Source organism: Amblyomma americanum, chromosome 7, assembly GCF_052857255.1.
Source record: "Amblyomma americanum isolate KBUSLIRL-KWMA chromosome 7, ASM5285725v1, whole genome shotgun sequence".
NCBI lineage: Eukaryota > Metazoa > Arthropoda > Arachnida > Ixodida > Ixodidae > Amblyomma > Amblyomma americanum.
In genome coordinates this window covers 23,279,246-23,294,811 of record NC_135503.1, presented here as the reverse complement: position 1 = coordinate 23,294,811, position 15,566 = coordinate 23,279,246, and the positions used below count along the sequence as shown (strand labels likewise).

Genomic DNA, 15,566 nt, shown 5'->3' with positions numbered 1-15,566 from the left:
AACAGGGCAGAGCCCTGGTAGCAGGCGGTAGCTGTAAACATGGTGCCGGTGTCGTCGTCATGGTATACGGCGGCTTCGGTGTTGACGGGTGCGTTGGTCCTGTATAGCGAGCACCTGACGTTGACGATAGCCTCTGTCAGGCTCTTTGGTGTTGGTTAATAGTGGTTTGGAATGTTTGGAATCAGTTGCGCGGTTTTCTTCCACGGTGTTTTAAGGCGGTTCGTTACGGGCAGATGAAGGTTGGCCTCGCCAAAGATGCGCGTAAGGAGGCTATGTCCGTTGCGTGTGGGTCATAGGCGAGTTCCATGGTTGCCCGTTGCGTAGCGGTTAGTGCAGCCACGGGTGGGAGCTGGGCGAATCGGTGAAGTTCACTGATGCGCGTGTGTAAGGGTAGGCCAGTTACCACCCTCAACGCAGAACTGTAAAGTGTGCCGAGTGTCTTACAGTTCTCAGTGGTCAAATCGAAGTTAGCAGCGCCGTAGCGGAGTTTAGCAGGACAGCGACGGTTAGGCAACGAGCGACATCCGTCCCTGCGCCACCTCTCTTGTCAGCGAGCCGTTTGGTCAACTGGAGCGTTGGTTTCCACTGAGATTTTAACAGTTGGACCGATGTTGTAGATGTTCGGCGGGCAACGCGACGTGGCAACGCGACGATGACCAGAGAAAGCGGCAACGACTTGTGTCTGTCGCTGCCGCAGGGACTCGCACAAGTTTGGTTTGGCTGTGGTGGCCATGGTGTGGTTTCAAATTGCCGCGAAAAACGATATGGGTCATCCTGGTCGACGCCTTGTACTAAATTTAAATCGCCTTCGTTTATAAAGATTATTAATAATGTTTCAATGTTAACTTTATGCATTTCTGTTGCTCAAAAAAATCAGTGCACTTCGTCAGTGAGCTTTATGAGGAACTTTCACTTTTAAACTGCCAACGCGGCATCATGATCATCATCAGTAGCAGTGATGCTCATACCAAAACAAGAAAAAAACTCGAATGGTGCGATTGCCTTGGGCGTTATCTGAGCGGCGCTTAATTGGCTCGTTTCTTAGTTAAGCTACTGCATAATGGACAAAATAGAAAGCGTGATACACGACACGCTCAAGGGTCAGGCAATTACAGATGATGCTGCGGCGATCATTGATTACAGCCTCTCCGATCAAGTTGAGGAGCTTGGTGAGTTGGCTGTCAGAGATGGTCGGTTGTTTCGGATGTCCCTTTCCTCGCTTCTGGAGCAGGCAAGATGAGAGTTCGTATGATGCATGACAGGTAAAAGGTTAACGTACAGCTCTGAAATTCATCCCTTAGTAACCTGACGCAAGTCAGAGAAAGTGACATTATCTTATAGCAATGACGAGCTCGTCGCTTTCCGGTATGCTCTTAGGTATGCCTGTGGCTTGGTTGTAGGAACTTCAGCTGCCATCGCGAGATCGCTACCGCGCCACAGTTTTTCTGAATTAAAGTAATATGCGCGTTTCTGCGGTTGAACTTTATTTTTCAACAGCTGCCAAAGGAATCGAGTCAGCCGTGCTACCCGACTACAAGCCAGTTGTCAAGAAGTCGGTCACTTACATCGTTGCTGCTGTCGCTGTCAATGAAAAAGGCGAGGTTCTTATGATGCAGGAAGCAAAAAGTACTTGCGCCGGCACGTGGTACCTACCTGCCGGCCGAATGGAGCCCGGGGAAACCATAATTGTAAGATTTTCCGTGTATTTTATACGTACAACATATCAATCGAATACCAGTACGTCTTTTGGACACACCACCTCGGACACTTTCAGGAGGCTGCCAAACGAGAAGTTTTGGAAGAAACGGGCTTAGATTTTGACCCCTCTACTCTTCTGATGGTCGAAACTGCTCAAGGGCAGTGGTACAGATTTGTCTTCATCGGGACAGTAGTTGGTAAGCGCCAACCTTTCCTTTTTCTTGGTTACGTGAAGTAGTTGTGCTGGCTAGTAAAAGAAACTTGATTAGTGGGGATTCCTGCACCGACCGTGCTGGTATTGCGTACAGTGAGATTGCACTGATGCTACTAATTCATTTGCGTTGAGTTAGATTTCGCTTTTTCTTGCATGCCATGCATTCCTGAGCTGTTCTTTACTTGGAACCTCACCTTACTTCCTTAATGATCAGCTTTATTGGTAACAATAACTAATGGAGTCTGTTTGTGTGGGTAAATGGACAGTATATTGTTACATGTGGAATGATGGCAAACAAGCAGGCAGAAAAGTGGTAGGTTATATCGGTCAAGGCTTAAGTTGTTCTACTATAAGTCCACGATAAGTGCTATCGCACTAAAATGGTTATGAATATTTCCTTGAGCAAAAATACTTTGGTGAATTTTGTTTACTTGCCAACTTTGCAGTGCATGTTCAAACAAAGAGGCTGAAAGGACCAGTGATTTTTTATTTTTAATTGGTGTGCCCTCAGTTCGCCTTTTCTGCATTGCAGGCCGAGTGGAGCTCACAGCCATTTAGTAATTAGGATTTTTTTTGTGCTTGTAATTGCTAAGTAACATTAACTTGGAAATGGCATTCTTTAGGTGCACGTAGACACCCTTATGTGCACCTAGGTAGAAAGAAAAGGATAACATTAACTTGGAAATAACATTCTTCAGATATATGTGAACACTATCCTATGTGGACCTAGCTAGAAAGAGAAGGAAAGGTTAGGTTAGGTTAGGTTAGGTTAGGTTAGGTTAGGTTAGGTTAGGTTAGGTTAGGTTAGGTTAGGTTAGGTTAGGTTAGGTTAGGCTTTGGATTTCTGGTACTGAGTGGGATCAGTCCCAGCTGTAGCAGCTGCACTTTCATGGCAGTGAAATTCAAAACCTGTTGTGTATTGAAGTTTCACTGCATGTTAAGAATTCCAGATGGTCAAAATTAATCAACAACTCATTTCAGCATGCCTCATAGCCTAGGTGTTACTCCGGCTCATAAAGATCAGTGGTGATTATCAGACGGAAAGAGGAGGTGACCTTTAATGGGAACACTGATGACAACTCAATTAAACCTTTATTCTTAGTAAAAATCAATTTCGTTGACTTTTTCGGTCTGGTTACTGTTTGTCCAGCAGCACAAGATGCATCAATTGCTGATAAAATTGGATTTTAAAATCTTCCCGGCATTCGATTGAAACTAGTGACACGAAGACTGAAATAGATTCCATGATACCATTTGGAGGTGAATAGTGGTGGGGATCCACACCAAGAACAATGTCTTTAAGCACTGCAATTTGCTTGCAGAAATGACCAATGGTGGCAACACATTTATTTATTTCTTGATTAATTCTTCTAAAGTTAATTTCTTGACCATTTCCAACTTGTATAAGCACCGTTTTCAGTGAAAGTAGCGTCTTTGTTGTTAGAGCTTGGTAATCTGTTGATATCTGCAAACTTCAATATACCATATAAACTCGTGTAAGCGCCACACTTTCTTAATTCGAGTGTGAATTTTCAAGGTGCAGCCCATTAAGGAATTTAAAAGAAAACAACTTTTTTTCTTAATTATCTTGTTCAAAACAGGGGGCATAGCCCATACATGGGCACAGCCTTTACATGAGATTATACAGTATCTTCAGTGTTTGATTAAGTTTTTCCCTGCCATGCGGAAAATGCCCATTTTTTTTAGGTTGCAGTATTTTTTTTTATGTAAAAACTATTGCTTTCAGATTTTATGCAATACAGGAAAACAATACTAAATAAATGTGCTTTTTACTTATATAAGCTTGAATAATGAATTGCGCGTTGCAACAGAAAATTTTATTTGCCAAAAACAAGATTTTAAGATAAATTGAGCAAAACTTGTAAAGACACGCTTGTATCTAAAAAGAAAAAGAACATTAATAATTTTCTGAAATATGCAAAATGTTTGGTGTTCTAGTGGCCACTATCTGTGAAAATAATCAATGTTCTATCGATGTTCTAACCTGAATAATAGTCTTGATACAAAATAATAACTGGAAACCCTATAGTTGGGCACCGGGGCACGGCCGCCTATGTTCCAGGCTGGTTTCCTTCGTCGCCGATGTCGGACCTTGTTGTTTTGTTTTGTTGGGTTTAATGGCACATAAGCAAATAAGGCTATCATTTGCCAAGCTCAAGTTATATGAAATTGTTTTCTGAAGATTTTTACAAAGATAAAAAAAATATCGGTGTAGAAAGCTTAAAAAGTTATTTCCTTCTACCTAGTATTGGGAGAAAAACATTATTGATAAATAGCTAATATTAAATGTTTCAAAGGAGGTCGGGTAACCTCATCTGCCGTCCTTGGCTGTGCAAGGACTGGAGGCCTCCCCACCAATCAAATACAAAACCTCAGCCCTTTTCTCGGGAATGAGAAAGTATCTGAGGTTTATTAGGCAGAACACTGGGTCATATTTTACATCCTTTTGAGAACACCAACTTCTGTTAAAAATCTAAAAACGCAAGACATGTCGACAATTGCATTTTCACCTGAGAGCAGTGCTGGGTGAAAAGGGATGCATTGGTTATAGAATGGAGAAAACCACTCTTTTCTTGCCTTTTTCATTTGCGAGCATGAAAATAAAATGTGATTAACTGTAAGTTCATCTCCACATGTGCAAACTGGTTTGTCTTTTTTTTTGTAAGCAGAAAGCTGTGCGTAATGTGTGTGTGGCCTTTACGGAGACGGCAGGTAAGGACTACCTTAGAACGTGTTTGGTGCACAAATGACTTCCGTTGGCCTAAAACTGGTTTTATTAGGTGTAGTTTGTTATTTATTTCGTTGTTCCAAACCGACTGCAATTTTTTCCTTGCATTACAATGTTGAAATTTATGCAATCTTTATAGGGGATATTTACATTTATAATTTGCTTGCCACAAGCTTGAGCAGTGCACAAATCTGCACTTTCGTTGCCTTTTATGCCAACGTGACTAGATACCCAGCAGAGTCCAATGTTTTTTCCTTTTGCTATGGCTGTTGTAATGTTGTGAATAAGGTCGCCAAGCAGCGGAGTTATTGCATTTCTGGAATGAAGGGCTGTAAGCACACTTAACGAGTCTGTGTAAATAATACTGTTAAAGAAGTTCTCCTGTACTATTTTTTCTATGGCTACACAGATGCCGTAGCATTCGGCAGTGAAGATGGATGCACACTGTGGAAGTCTTACTATTTTATTCCAATTCCCTTCTACCACTGCGCTTCCAACATATGCCTCTGTTTTTGACCCATCTGTATTAATATCCTGTTAAACTACTGTATCTTTCCTCGAGTGTAAGAAATTTTGCATTATAGCTTCTTCCGGAATTTGTTTTTTGCGAAACTGTGTGAGAGTGAAATCACGGATTTCAGGGAAATTATACCATGGTGGCAGTGGACCTCGCCTTCGAGCAAATGCTTGGCAACATGTCTAATACGCCGAGGTTCTGGCACATCTCTTCAAATCGCAAGAGCAGTGGCCTGGTAGCTTCCGGTTTATTGTTAAAGAGTATTCTAGATGGGCACTTTGTAGCGATGGGATAACAAATATGTTTGTATAGTGAACGGATTTTTAAAATGTACGAGCATGTGAGCATGGCTCTTCTGTCTTTAAGTGATGGTTCATTAGTTTCTACATACAGACTATTTCACTGCACATTCAGACTCGCAGCTGCTCGCAACATCGATAAAATCAATCACAGACAAAGTGGAGTCTCGTGATTTGTGACTTTTGGAGAGTGCGTTGTGCGTGTGGAGGCTGCTAGCCGACTTTGATGCTGCGGCATCTTCGGAGCGCGTTCAAAAATGGCGCGTTGTGGAGAAAAAAAACACATCAAAACAAGCCAGATGCGCAGTGTGCCCGTAAGCAATGCGGAAAGTTCCGAAATCAGTATGTGAAGTCATCGTTCCGAAATCAGTATGTGAAGTCATCGTTGGTGGGCTAACGATACTCAATGGGTGCGGTAGGGAAAGAGCTAAAAGTTACACCAACCCTACCTTTTCAAAGCAATGTGTGGTTCAAACACCTATCCTAGTTTGCAAACCCCAGGTTTTGTATGGTTTAGCTTTCCTTTAGAATAAAACTCAAGCTGAAGGAATGCTACAGTTTGTTTTCTGTTGCTTTATTGCTGATTCCCATTATGATTTCTCTGCTCTGGAGGTGGAGAACTGAAGACTGTGGCAAAGGCCGATTCGGAGTCGCTCCAAGCAGCTTGGGTAGGCGACGTTGAACAGCTGAGCCTGCGCTGCCGTGACATCTTGCCAGTGATAGAGCGGGCTCGCCTCTACCACAGCACCCAAAGCAGCCAGCCGTGGCACCCAGCCATCCTGCCAGCCCTCAGGCCACACGCCAAGCTTGGCCTGCGCCTCATCACCATCATACGCAAGAAAGCCAAGTCAGTATTACTTGCAGAGCCGCATTACTTTGTGCATGAGTCAGTGGAAGCAGGAATAAGGTTAAACAAAAAGGGCTATCATCATCATCATCAGCCCAGCTATTTCCAGTGCTGGACAAAGGGCCTTCATATCACTGTGGGCATCATATCACTGCACTCATCTGCCTACCTGACACTTTGCTGCCCCCTGCTACATTTGGCTTCCCTTGGAATTGACTCCATTACCTCAAGAGACCATCGATAGTCTACTGCCTGCATTACCTGCCCTGCCAGTATGGTTTGCTCTTCTTAATTTCATCTAAGATATCATTAATCCACATTTGTTCTATAACCCACTCTGCTCTCTTCCATCTCCTAGTGTTACCCCTATCATTTTCCTTTCCGTAACTCTGTTCATTAACGTTAATTCATTGTAATACAAATGTGTGTATAAATGCATACTTTGTTGTGTTGTGTGTACACATTGTTGCTTGCTGCTTGTGTTCTTGCTATATGTATGTTGTTTGTTGTGACACTCATTTGTGCAGCAACCTGCTCCATGTACTGGTCTCTGAAAAAGGAGTGGCCCACCTGCCCACCTGTGAGATCAACCCTTCTCGGAGCATTCACACTGCACTAAAGCGATTTATTCAGGTCTGTTCACGCCCACCTCGTCATACTGACCACGCTGGTGAAGCACTGCTGCATCCTTTCTGTATTAGCAGTCATCCTTCAGCTGCCTTGCATGAGAGCATGTGTTAAAATATGTGTCTCTTCGCGGCTATGCACCAGACGATTGCAAAGTAATTTTGGCATAGCTAAAGCAGCCAGAAGAAAAAAATACTGAAACGAATAAAAAGCAAACCACAGGAAACAATTTTAAAAAGCAACGTTCTAGTCTTTGGATTGAAAATGACACAATAAGGCTACACTTACTGAATAGATTCGCAATTGGAATAAAGAATTGAGATCAGTAAAGAGGCTGGTAAACATGGTAGTAGAATCATGGTAATGTGACAGTGCCATTCTTGTTGCCAAAGGGTGCTAGTTTAGTAAATAAATAACTTGCTCTGCTATTCTTCATTTCAGAACATGTTCAGCTCGGAGCCACCACCACACAAGCCACTTGGTGTGCTCTCCTTGGAGCACGACGGCAGCACAGGGGGCGGCGAACAGGACGGTCTCTGCCTGAGCGTGCTCGTTTCGTGTAAGGCATCCGTCGAGGAAGTGGCGCTCACGCCAGGATACACCTGGCTCGAAGTGAGCTCCCCACTGTCGGAGAAGCTGCTTATGCGCACGGGTCGGAACATGACTGTGCACCTCAAGGTGCAGTGAAAAGCTGGCCAGGTGTACTTAACTGTGGGTGGATGCAGCCAATTGTCCCTCCTTCAGTTGTCCCTTTTTTGTACACATCTGCACTGCTCCCTACTCTTGCTCTGTTGTCACCTCTCCACAGAGTACCGGAGACGACATGCATCTGCTACTCAAGAGTGCAAAAGGCGTTTTAGGTGGCCATTCTGTCATGGTTATTTTTTTATTCTCCTTCTTTGTGCCTACGTGCACTAGATATCGGCATAGAGTATGTACTAAAGCTGTCTATCCGGTGAGTAATAGCCAGTCCGGTAAATTAATATTGTGCACCTCAATATTTATGTCATGAACACTCTTCTTATCTTGCGTAGTTACGTGCTCTAAAGGTGAGCCTGTGCTTGTACTATGATATGCGCTAGACTGATACCGTTGATTTGCAGAGGGGTGCCTTGTGGCTTAACGGCTGCCAATGTTATCCTTTGTGCAGTTCTGAAGGAATGTAAAGGTGGCAAACTGACATCTGCTTCATTGTACACATTCATTTAACGCTGACTCCTGCTACTGTTTATTCTGCTGTAGCTGTCACATGAAGTGGTAGCGGGGAGGCTGAAATCAGCGTGGATATGATAGCATACTTCAGTACTGCCTAATACATATGTTTATCCTGCTGCTTTTATATACTGGTGTATTGTATTGTCGCTGTTGGTGCTGTTGTTCTGCACACAAAGCTGCAAGTTTTAACTGCGCAAGACAGTGGAATTCAGGATGGTTAATGATGTTCCTATGAGGCATACCTAAGGTCCCTAGTTTCCTGCAATTCCGCAAAATATCACAGAATTGTGTGTTAGTTGTGACATTCTCTTTTTTTGATGCTATTGCTTTTACGGACAACAGTAGGAACGACTACATTACCTTATTTGCACAAATATAATGCGAGGGGGGAGTTTGAGAACTTAAAAGAAGTTTACAAGAAATATTATTACTTATAATGCAGTCTCGTACATTTCATGCCAATAAAGCTCCTCCCAAAAAATGCAGACGGCATGGTAATTGAAGCATCAGATATGGCAACATTATGTAACCCCCTAGCAGACTTGGACGAGCCGGGCTCATCATAAGCCATTTGCCGTTTCTTAGTGATGACGAGTTTATCTGGCACTTTATGTCCGGTTTAAGGCAAATAGGACTCGTCCAAAGCTTTTTTTCGGTTTGCTGACAGATGGAAGCATGGGTACTGAATGATCATTTTGGTACAATTTTTAATAAAAAGTGCGTCTATTAGGGGGTCAAGAAGTCACACTTCAGACGTGTGCCGGAATCGAGCAAAGCCAAACCTCCAGTATGTTAATGCACGCAGCCTCTTCACGCAGCAGCAGCTGTGGTCATCGCTGTTCCACCGCTGCTCGGTGTTTTGAGCTGCCTGCTCCTGCGCCCGTTTGTCATTCTTTGCTTCCCGACTACATTAATCTTTTTCAGCGCCTTCTCTTTCTCATCAACCCACACTGCCTTTTTCGATATCTGTAGCCAAGTACTTCTCCTTTCCGCTTTCACGCCATGTGCTTTGCCCTAAGGTTGTTAAAAAGCTCGCTTCACCTAGTGGCTCTGAAGCCTGGGCCTGGTGGGGAAGGTCACTTTACCTACCTTGAAAAGCTCGGGACAAAAGAACTCGCACTGTATTCATACCTTAGTTTCTAATATAACGCGAGGTGCATTCTGAAGCATTATATGATGTCTTCTGCAAAATTTCGCAGATTATTTGTTCTCAATTCGCAAAATTTAAAATTTTACGCCACAGGAAGTTAGGGCACTTAGGTATACCACTGTTCAAGGCCCCAGTGACTGACTTGCACTGGCCGTCTGCTGCCCAGTGAACTTGGAAATGTGTTGTTGGTGTTGGATGCATTTGCAAGTTTGGCATTGTAGTCGAGACGCACGAAAGAAAGACAAGACGGTGTTTTATCTTTATGCCGCAGTATTAATGTTTATATACGAAGAGGCATTACTCAAGCTGACCACTGTTACCTCACATGGCCTTACTTTCCCAGGGCCACGGCTGATTCTTGTCAGAGCATACTGCCTCTTGCGTAACATGAAGCATACTTGTTTGATTCCTCGTGTCTTGTCAAGCACTAACACACACCATGCTTCTGACATACTTATTACGAGTTTTACTCCGAGAGCTTAACACACAGCGCATGCTTAACGTAATGTAAAAGTTGCCGTGAGGATGTCTTCAAAAAGGTTGAAGCTAAGAAGGCACTTATGGAAGGAAAAGGGAACATAGCTCTCTTATATTTTGGAAAACGTTTTCAGTGTACAGGAAACTGGTGCCATTGTTATCATCATCAGCAAAGCTTGCAAATATATGCTTATGAGAGATAAGGGAGTGGTTATCTGTGTTCACTTTTATTTTTTCGTGTTAAAAATTGAGTGTTCAAATGACAACTGTGTTGAAGGGGGAGCACAACAAAAAAAATAAAAAGGCAAAAGAATGAATAGAAAGGCTATGGTATACTATCACCAGACGTTAGGTGAGTGGAGATCGATTTGCTTTCACTGGAAAAATAAATTCTAAGGAAGCATCATCATTGGCTACATGAAATAGCATATTCCGTGCCATTATATTGCAGGTTCTTGGTTACCAAGTCTCGAAGGCCGATAGGAAATATTGCAATGCAGTTGTAGTTAGCAATCCTGGAACAAAAGAAGGCTGCTCAGAACAATAATGTTTGAAGCGTCTAGCATCACTCGACCTTGAACGCTGTTTAAAAGTATGGAGTAGTCTCACTTTTTTGGGAAATGGCCATTTGTGAGAAATACATAATGATGGATGGTGGTGCAAAAGCGACATCAAAGGGATGAAAAGGACACGTAGCATAAGTGCTATAAAGTTTTACCCAATGTTTTACCGAATGTTTTACCCAATGTTTTACGCTCTGTTTTACCCTCTGTGTTTAGTGCACGTGCTCTCTGTGCTCTCTCTGTTTGTCTCGTGTCCCTTTTGTGCTACGTCCTTAGTTACTATTTAATATTGACATGGCCAAATGTCCCCTCTCGGAAGCAATGCATAATTCAAGCTTACATACATGTCAAGTTTCTTGCAAGCTTGTCAGCGAGTCAAACCTTGTTGCAACAGAAGTAGCACCCAAAGCAAAGATATGTTTCATTCTTGCCAGTGGCCAGCACACAAACAACAAAGGCAAAAGAGCATTGACTAGAAAGCACTAAAAGTGTTTTTCTTATTCTCATAATTTTTTATAAAAATATATTCGAAAATCTGCTGAAATCCTCTTGATCAGTGCAAGGTGTTATGTAAACTTTCAAACCCTTATCTAAGGTTGCTTTACTCCATAGTATGCCACGAGTGGCCGCCACTGTCGCTAGCATTGCAGGAACAGTACCATAGCAACTCAAGCCTTCAACCATGCTTGGTCCTTGTTTTATGTCATTGAAAAATGCAGTAATAATCAAGTCTGAACATAAATTAAGACAGCTTGGACTTTGTTCTTACATGGTGGAAATAGACAGAATGTGTGTCTGCTTGCAGACTCTTGCATTGTGTGGAAGATTGTGCTTGCTTATTGTCAGGTCTGGACATGAACAGTGAAATATTTTATCTTAGCCATTGCAGTGCTGTTTCATCAGTTTTTGTTTTGTTGTAGAAGTACATCACTCATTGAAATAGATTGGAACCTACCAGACATTACATTTACTTTGCTACACTTGCTAATGCGCTATGTCAGTGTTTGTTGTAACAAGGCTTGGCTGTATACTTTGAGGTAAAATTTTCTTGACATCATGCTCTAGGAGAGGTGGGGAATTGCATTTAGAGGCTCAGAGAAGTTTTCTTTTGTACTCAGCTGAGTTGAAGTCAGTATTTCCATCTCGCACTATATTCGGACGTCTCTTTAACCAGCTTAGAAAGTACTACACAAACATTTTAAACTTAATGCGAAAGCTGGTTTTTGTTAATCAAGTGATCAAGCACTGAATTGTGTTGTATTTACTGAAAATTTAGTTTTACTTACTCCCTGGACCTTTATTTTTTTTTTATTGCAATGCAACTGCAAGGCTCTGTTCTCAAAAGCATGCATTATAATTTTTTCAAGCCTGAAAGCAAGCGAGCTTTCATATGTTTAACTCTTGTGAGCTTACTTTGTGATGTTTTAATCCATATATGTTATGGTGTCTATGATGTACGTACTTAAATGGTCACTTTAGAATCTCGTGCATTGGTATAGATCCCATCTTGTACTCGTCGTAGGTGAGGGAACCTGAATGAAAGTTTTTTTTTTGTTCTTCAGAGCTGGCTTTAACAGCTTAATAAGTCGCAGCTTACTCGTTAGTGCATCAACTCAGACGGATTACACATAATGCCACAGATTCCATAGCAGCTCAACTTGCAGTTCACCTAAACTGCAGCTACAACGGTATTAGTGTAAGCCATCTGCTGGTAGATATAGGGGCTTGCTGGAGCACTGTACAACTACAGCAGCCTGACTTCTCTGGTGATTCTCTGGTGACGTTTATTTAGTTACCAGAGCTGGACATTCCAACTAGCAGTTGATTTCATTGCTCTCATTTAATTCGCTGTCTGATTTTGGGCAACACACTTTTGCAGCGACTTCTTGAAATGTGCAGTGCCAAGTAGTTGTGCATCATTTACAGGTTTGTCCTGCATAAGCTTAATTTATAAATCTGTCGTGTTGTTTTAAGGGACATGATGCATTGGCAACTATGATATCTCTGTTGTCAAGTGGTTGTGATACACTGCCGGTAAATGTCTCTCAGCGATTCTTGGCTTGATTGTCACTGTGGTGGGCAGAGCAAAGGAGCCATAAACTTTTAGCACAGTTGTTCTAATTCCTTATTGATGAGACAAGTACCATCGTCCCCCATAAATACTGTTGGGAATCTCTTTTGAAAAAATTCTGTGCTCAATGTGACGGGGAAAGGAGCATCTATATTCAGGTATCTTGCAAGTGGTGGCAGTCGTAAATGTGTATGTTCCTAGCTTCTGGCTTGTTTGGGCTCCTTTGGCTTGCATTTTACTTGGAATGTGATAAATATCTCTTGGGTTCTCTTGCCACGAGCAGGAGGCATCCCTGCTTTCAAACAATTTACCAGTGCCTTGTCACTGGCATGCTACACCGATCTGGGTGTATTTTTTTGTCCCACTTTCCTGAAAAATTCTCCTGAACCGTTGAATTATGCTTTCCCCAAGCTTCAGTAGATTTATTACATCTAGGTAATGAGCACTAGCTGCAAATTAATAATGCTGAATTTTCATTTGCTTTCTGAAATGTGTTTTTCTAGGTGCCAGTCTAAAAGTCGGAAATAGATTGCGTTGATGTCTGTCTTCCAAGATGGCTGGTGATGTGGTGATGGTACTCTTGAATTCCAGGCTTTTGGACCTTGTGATGTAGCAGTGAGTGTTTTATGCTGTTTTGTTCTATCAAGTTTTGTTATCGTCAGTTTTTATCCACTGCACATATATAACAGTGACTCTACAAGGAAATGCTGTGTGCATTGTCAATTTTCTTTTACTGTTTGGAGTGTTTGTATAAACTGTGATAGCACAGCTAAGAACATTTGTATGTTTATAATAATGCCCTCTTTAGCTAACGTAATCTGACCCCACTTTACTCAGCTTCATATTTCAGGCTTAGCTAAAGTGAAGACGTAGATTCCCTCATGCTGTGTTCATTGTTAATTTGGCATTTTGTGAAGTGACATTTATTTATTAGTTTTACTGCAATGTTATCATGTCTTTACTATTCCAACATGCTTGGAACATGGTGTTTAACACTTCTTTGACTTGATTCACAAGGAGCTTAATTGGGTCATGCGTATTTTGTTTGTGCTCTGTTGTGTGTATGCTATCTTGTTGCTTTGTGGTGATTGAGATGTATTTAACGTTTACCCAAGCAGAACTGCAGTATATTTGTTTGCCAAGTGCCTTAAGAGACTTACATGAATGTAGAGCTATTTTAACACCTATTTATGCTGTATATACTCAGGCTACATGCAGCTTTCCTGTGAGATGTGCTTTTTGAGAAAAGGCCAGACAGTGTGAAGAGGTTGCATTTATTATTTATTATGAAATTGGAATTAGGTTCATGTACCAGCATCTAAGGCCTGTGTGTTTTCTATACTAATTTTACGACTGCAGTAGTTTCTTATTAATTCAAGCTCATTTAATTCATATTTCTGATTTATTTCAACTGACGCTTACACTCACTGAAGATCAGCTGTGCTAAAAAATGTGCCTTTAGTTTGAATGGTGCCTAATTCGAATAAGTTTTCAGTTACCTGTGAGTTTGAATTACTAAGAAATGACTGTATTTGTTAAAGAATCTCCTGCATGACGGACATGTTGGCCTTTACAAGTTTGATACTAAGAATCCCTTGCCATACAGACTAATACTTGTACCCTGAAGCATACTAAATACTCACTTCTTTTTCTTTGATAAGTTGAAGATATTGGTAGACCTGCATGCAATATCAGCACTGATGTGCCACCGTTTTACCATTATTATATTTGTTCTTTATGTCGATAAGCAAGGTTTAGTGGTTGATGCATTTTTGTTCTTGTTCTTCTTACAAGGGGGACCAGTTTACTAACCTAATAAACATTTACTACATGACACGACTGTGATGATTGAATTTATTTGCACGCATCTTTACAAAATATCTGCTTTATGGGAAAGGACTGTAGCCTCTTAGCGGCACCCTTTGTGGCGTGTCCAAAACAGTGAAGTAAGAAATGCTTCTGCCTGCATACAAATTTACTAAGTTATGTGCGCTGTTTAGCATGCTCGTGAGGTTCCGTGCCTTCAGGACTAAGCCAGTTTTCGGGTGAATCCCTATAATTATAATTCTAGCCAAACTGATAATAACAACAACAATATTTATTATTCCCCGACTGCATACATGGTCTGGCAGAACTAGTATAACGCCGTACAACATTTGCCCAGGTGAGTGCTCAACTACTGAACAACATTGGCCTCATTGCCGGCGGTAGAGAACAGCCCTGCTTTTGAAACACGTGTGCTTTCCGGTTGCATCACATGTGGTAACTGGAATGCCATAACTGGCGCGAGTGTCATCCAGTCTAGTTCTGCAAATTCTAGTGTGTTTGTTGCATGAATCTGCTTGCGTGCGTGCGTGTGTAACGTAGAAAATGACGAGCGAAAAAACATGCACTGCATTTTTATGAAAGAAGATGTAAGCAGTACAACACATCCAAACGAGGCTAAATGAAAGAAGCATTCAAACTGATTATGGCTCATAGAAATGCATAAAATGCATGAAAAAACTATATCTGCACTGAGCACAAAATAAAGAGAAATTCATTCATGTGAAGTTCGTGAATTCATGTAAGCAGTGAAATGCGATATTGGAAGGCAGAGTACGGCTTTAAAAAATATTACGAAATGTCTGGCATGGAAAGCAATGTTAGTAATGCTGACTGGAATTCGACTGCAGGTTTCGTTACAGTCGCGATGCTAGATGACAAAGAATTCCACTAGTTTGTGGCCAGAATAAGAGAAGCGCCTCGATACTTTAGAGTTGCGCAAATCTAGACGAAATGAACAAAAGGGGCCGTCTGACATTGATGAAAAAAGGGAAGGTCTTTGATACAGGCTATGAAAAAATGACAAGCGAGCAAGTTTTCTACACCTGGCTAGTGTATGAAGGTCTAGGGCTTCCTTCGATACGCTTTGGTGAGGATGAAGTGGTGAATCTTGCGGCATTGCTTTTGACCAGTTCGAGGCCTGTCTAATTAAAACATGAAACCCTGAAAAAAGAGGCCATCACCCAGATCTTTGCCTTTCCCACTGCCTTTTAACACGAAAGCGATAAGGCTCCCCTTCTGCAGAAAATCCGGAGTGGTCGTAGTCGGCAATATGAGCGAAAACCAGCTGGGCCACCCCATCCACTCAGGGTGG

The 15,566-nt window shown here is 41.9% G+C and overlaps 1 protein-coding gene across 1 annotated transcript; it reads left to right on the top strand.

The window, feature by feature from the left end:
- Nucleotides 1–960: 960 nt before the first annotated feature.
- On the top strand, nt 961–14,261 carry LOC144098686 (8-oxo-dGDP phosphatase NUDT18-like). The gene is made up of 6 exons (XM_077631501.1): nt 961–1,169; nt 1,498–1,688; nt 1,775–1,895; nt 6,090–6,324; nt 6,852–6,957; nt 7,393–14,261. The coding sequence occupies exons 1-6, from the start codon at nt 1,061–1,063 to the stop codon at nt 7,636–7,638; spliced, it is 1,008 nt and encodes a 335-aa protein (XP_077487627.1). The 5' UTR covers nt 961–1,060; the 3' UTR covers nt 7,639–14,261.
- Nucleotides 14,262–15,566: the final 1,305 nt, after the last annotated feature.

What these genes read in the sequence shown, in the direction of transcription:
- LOC144098686 (XM_077631501.1), top strand. Translation starts at nt 1,061, where the DNA reads ATGGACAAAATAGAAAGCGTGATACACGACACGCTCAAGGGTCAGGCA. An exon ending in AGCCCGGGGAAACCATAATT is followed by an intron (nt 1,689 to 1,774) that starts GTAAGATTTTCC and finishes GGACACTTTCAG; the next exon opens with GAGGCTGCCAAACGAGAAGT. An exon ending in CACTAAAGCGATTTATTCAG is followed by an intron (nt 6,958 to 7,392) that starts GTCTGTTCACGC and finishes TCTTCATTTCAG; the next exon opens with AACATGTTCAGCTCGGAGCC.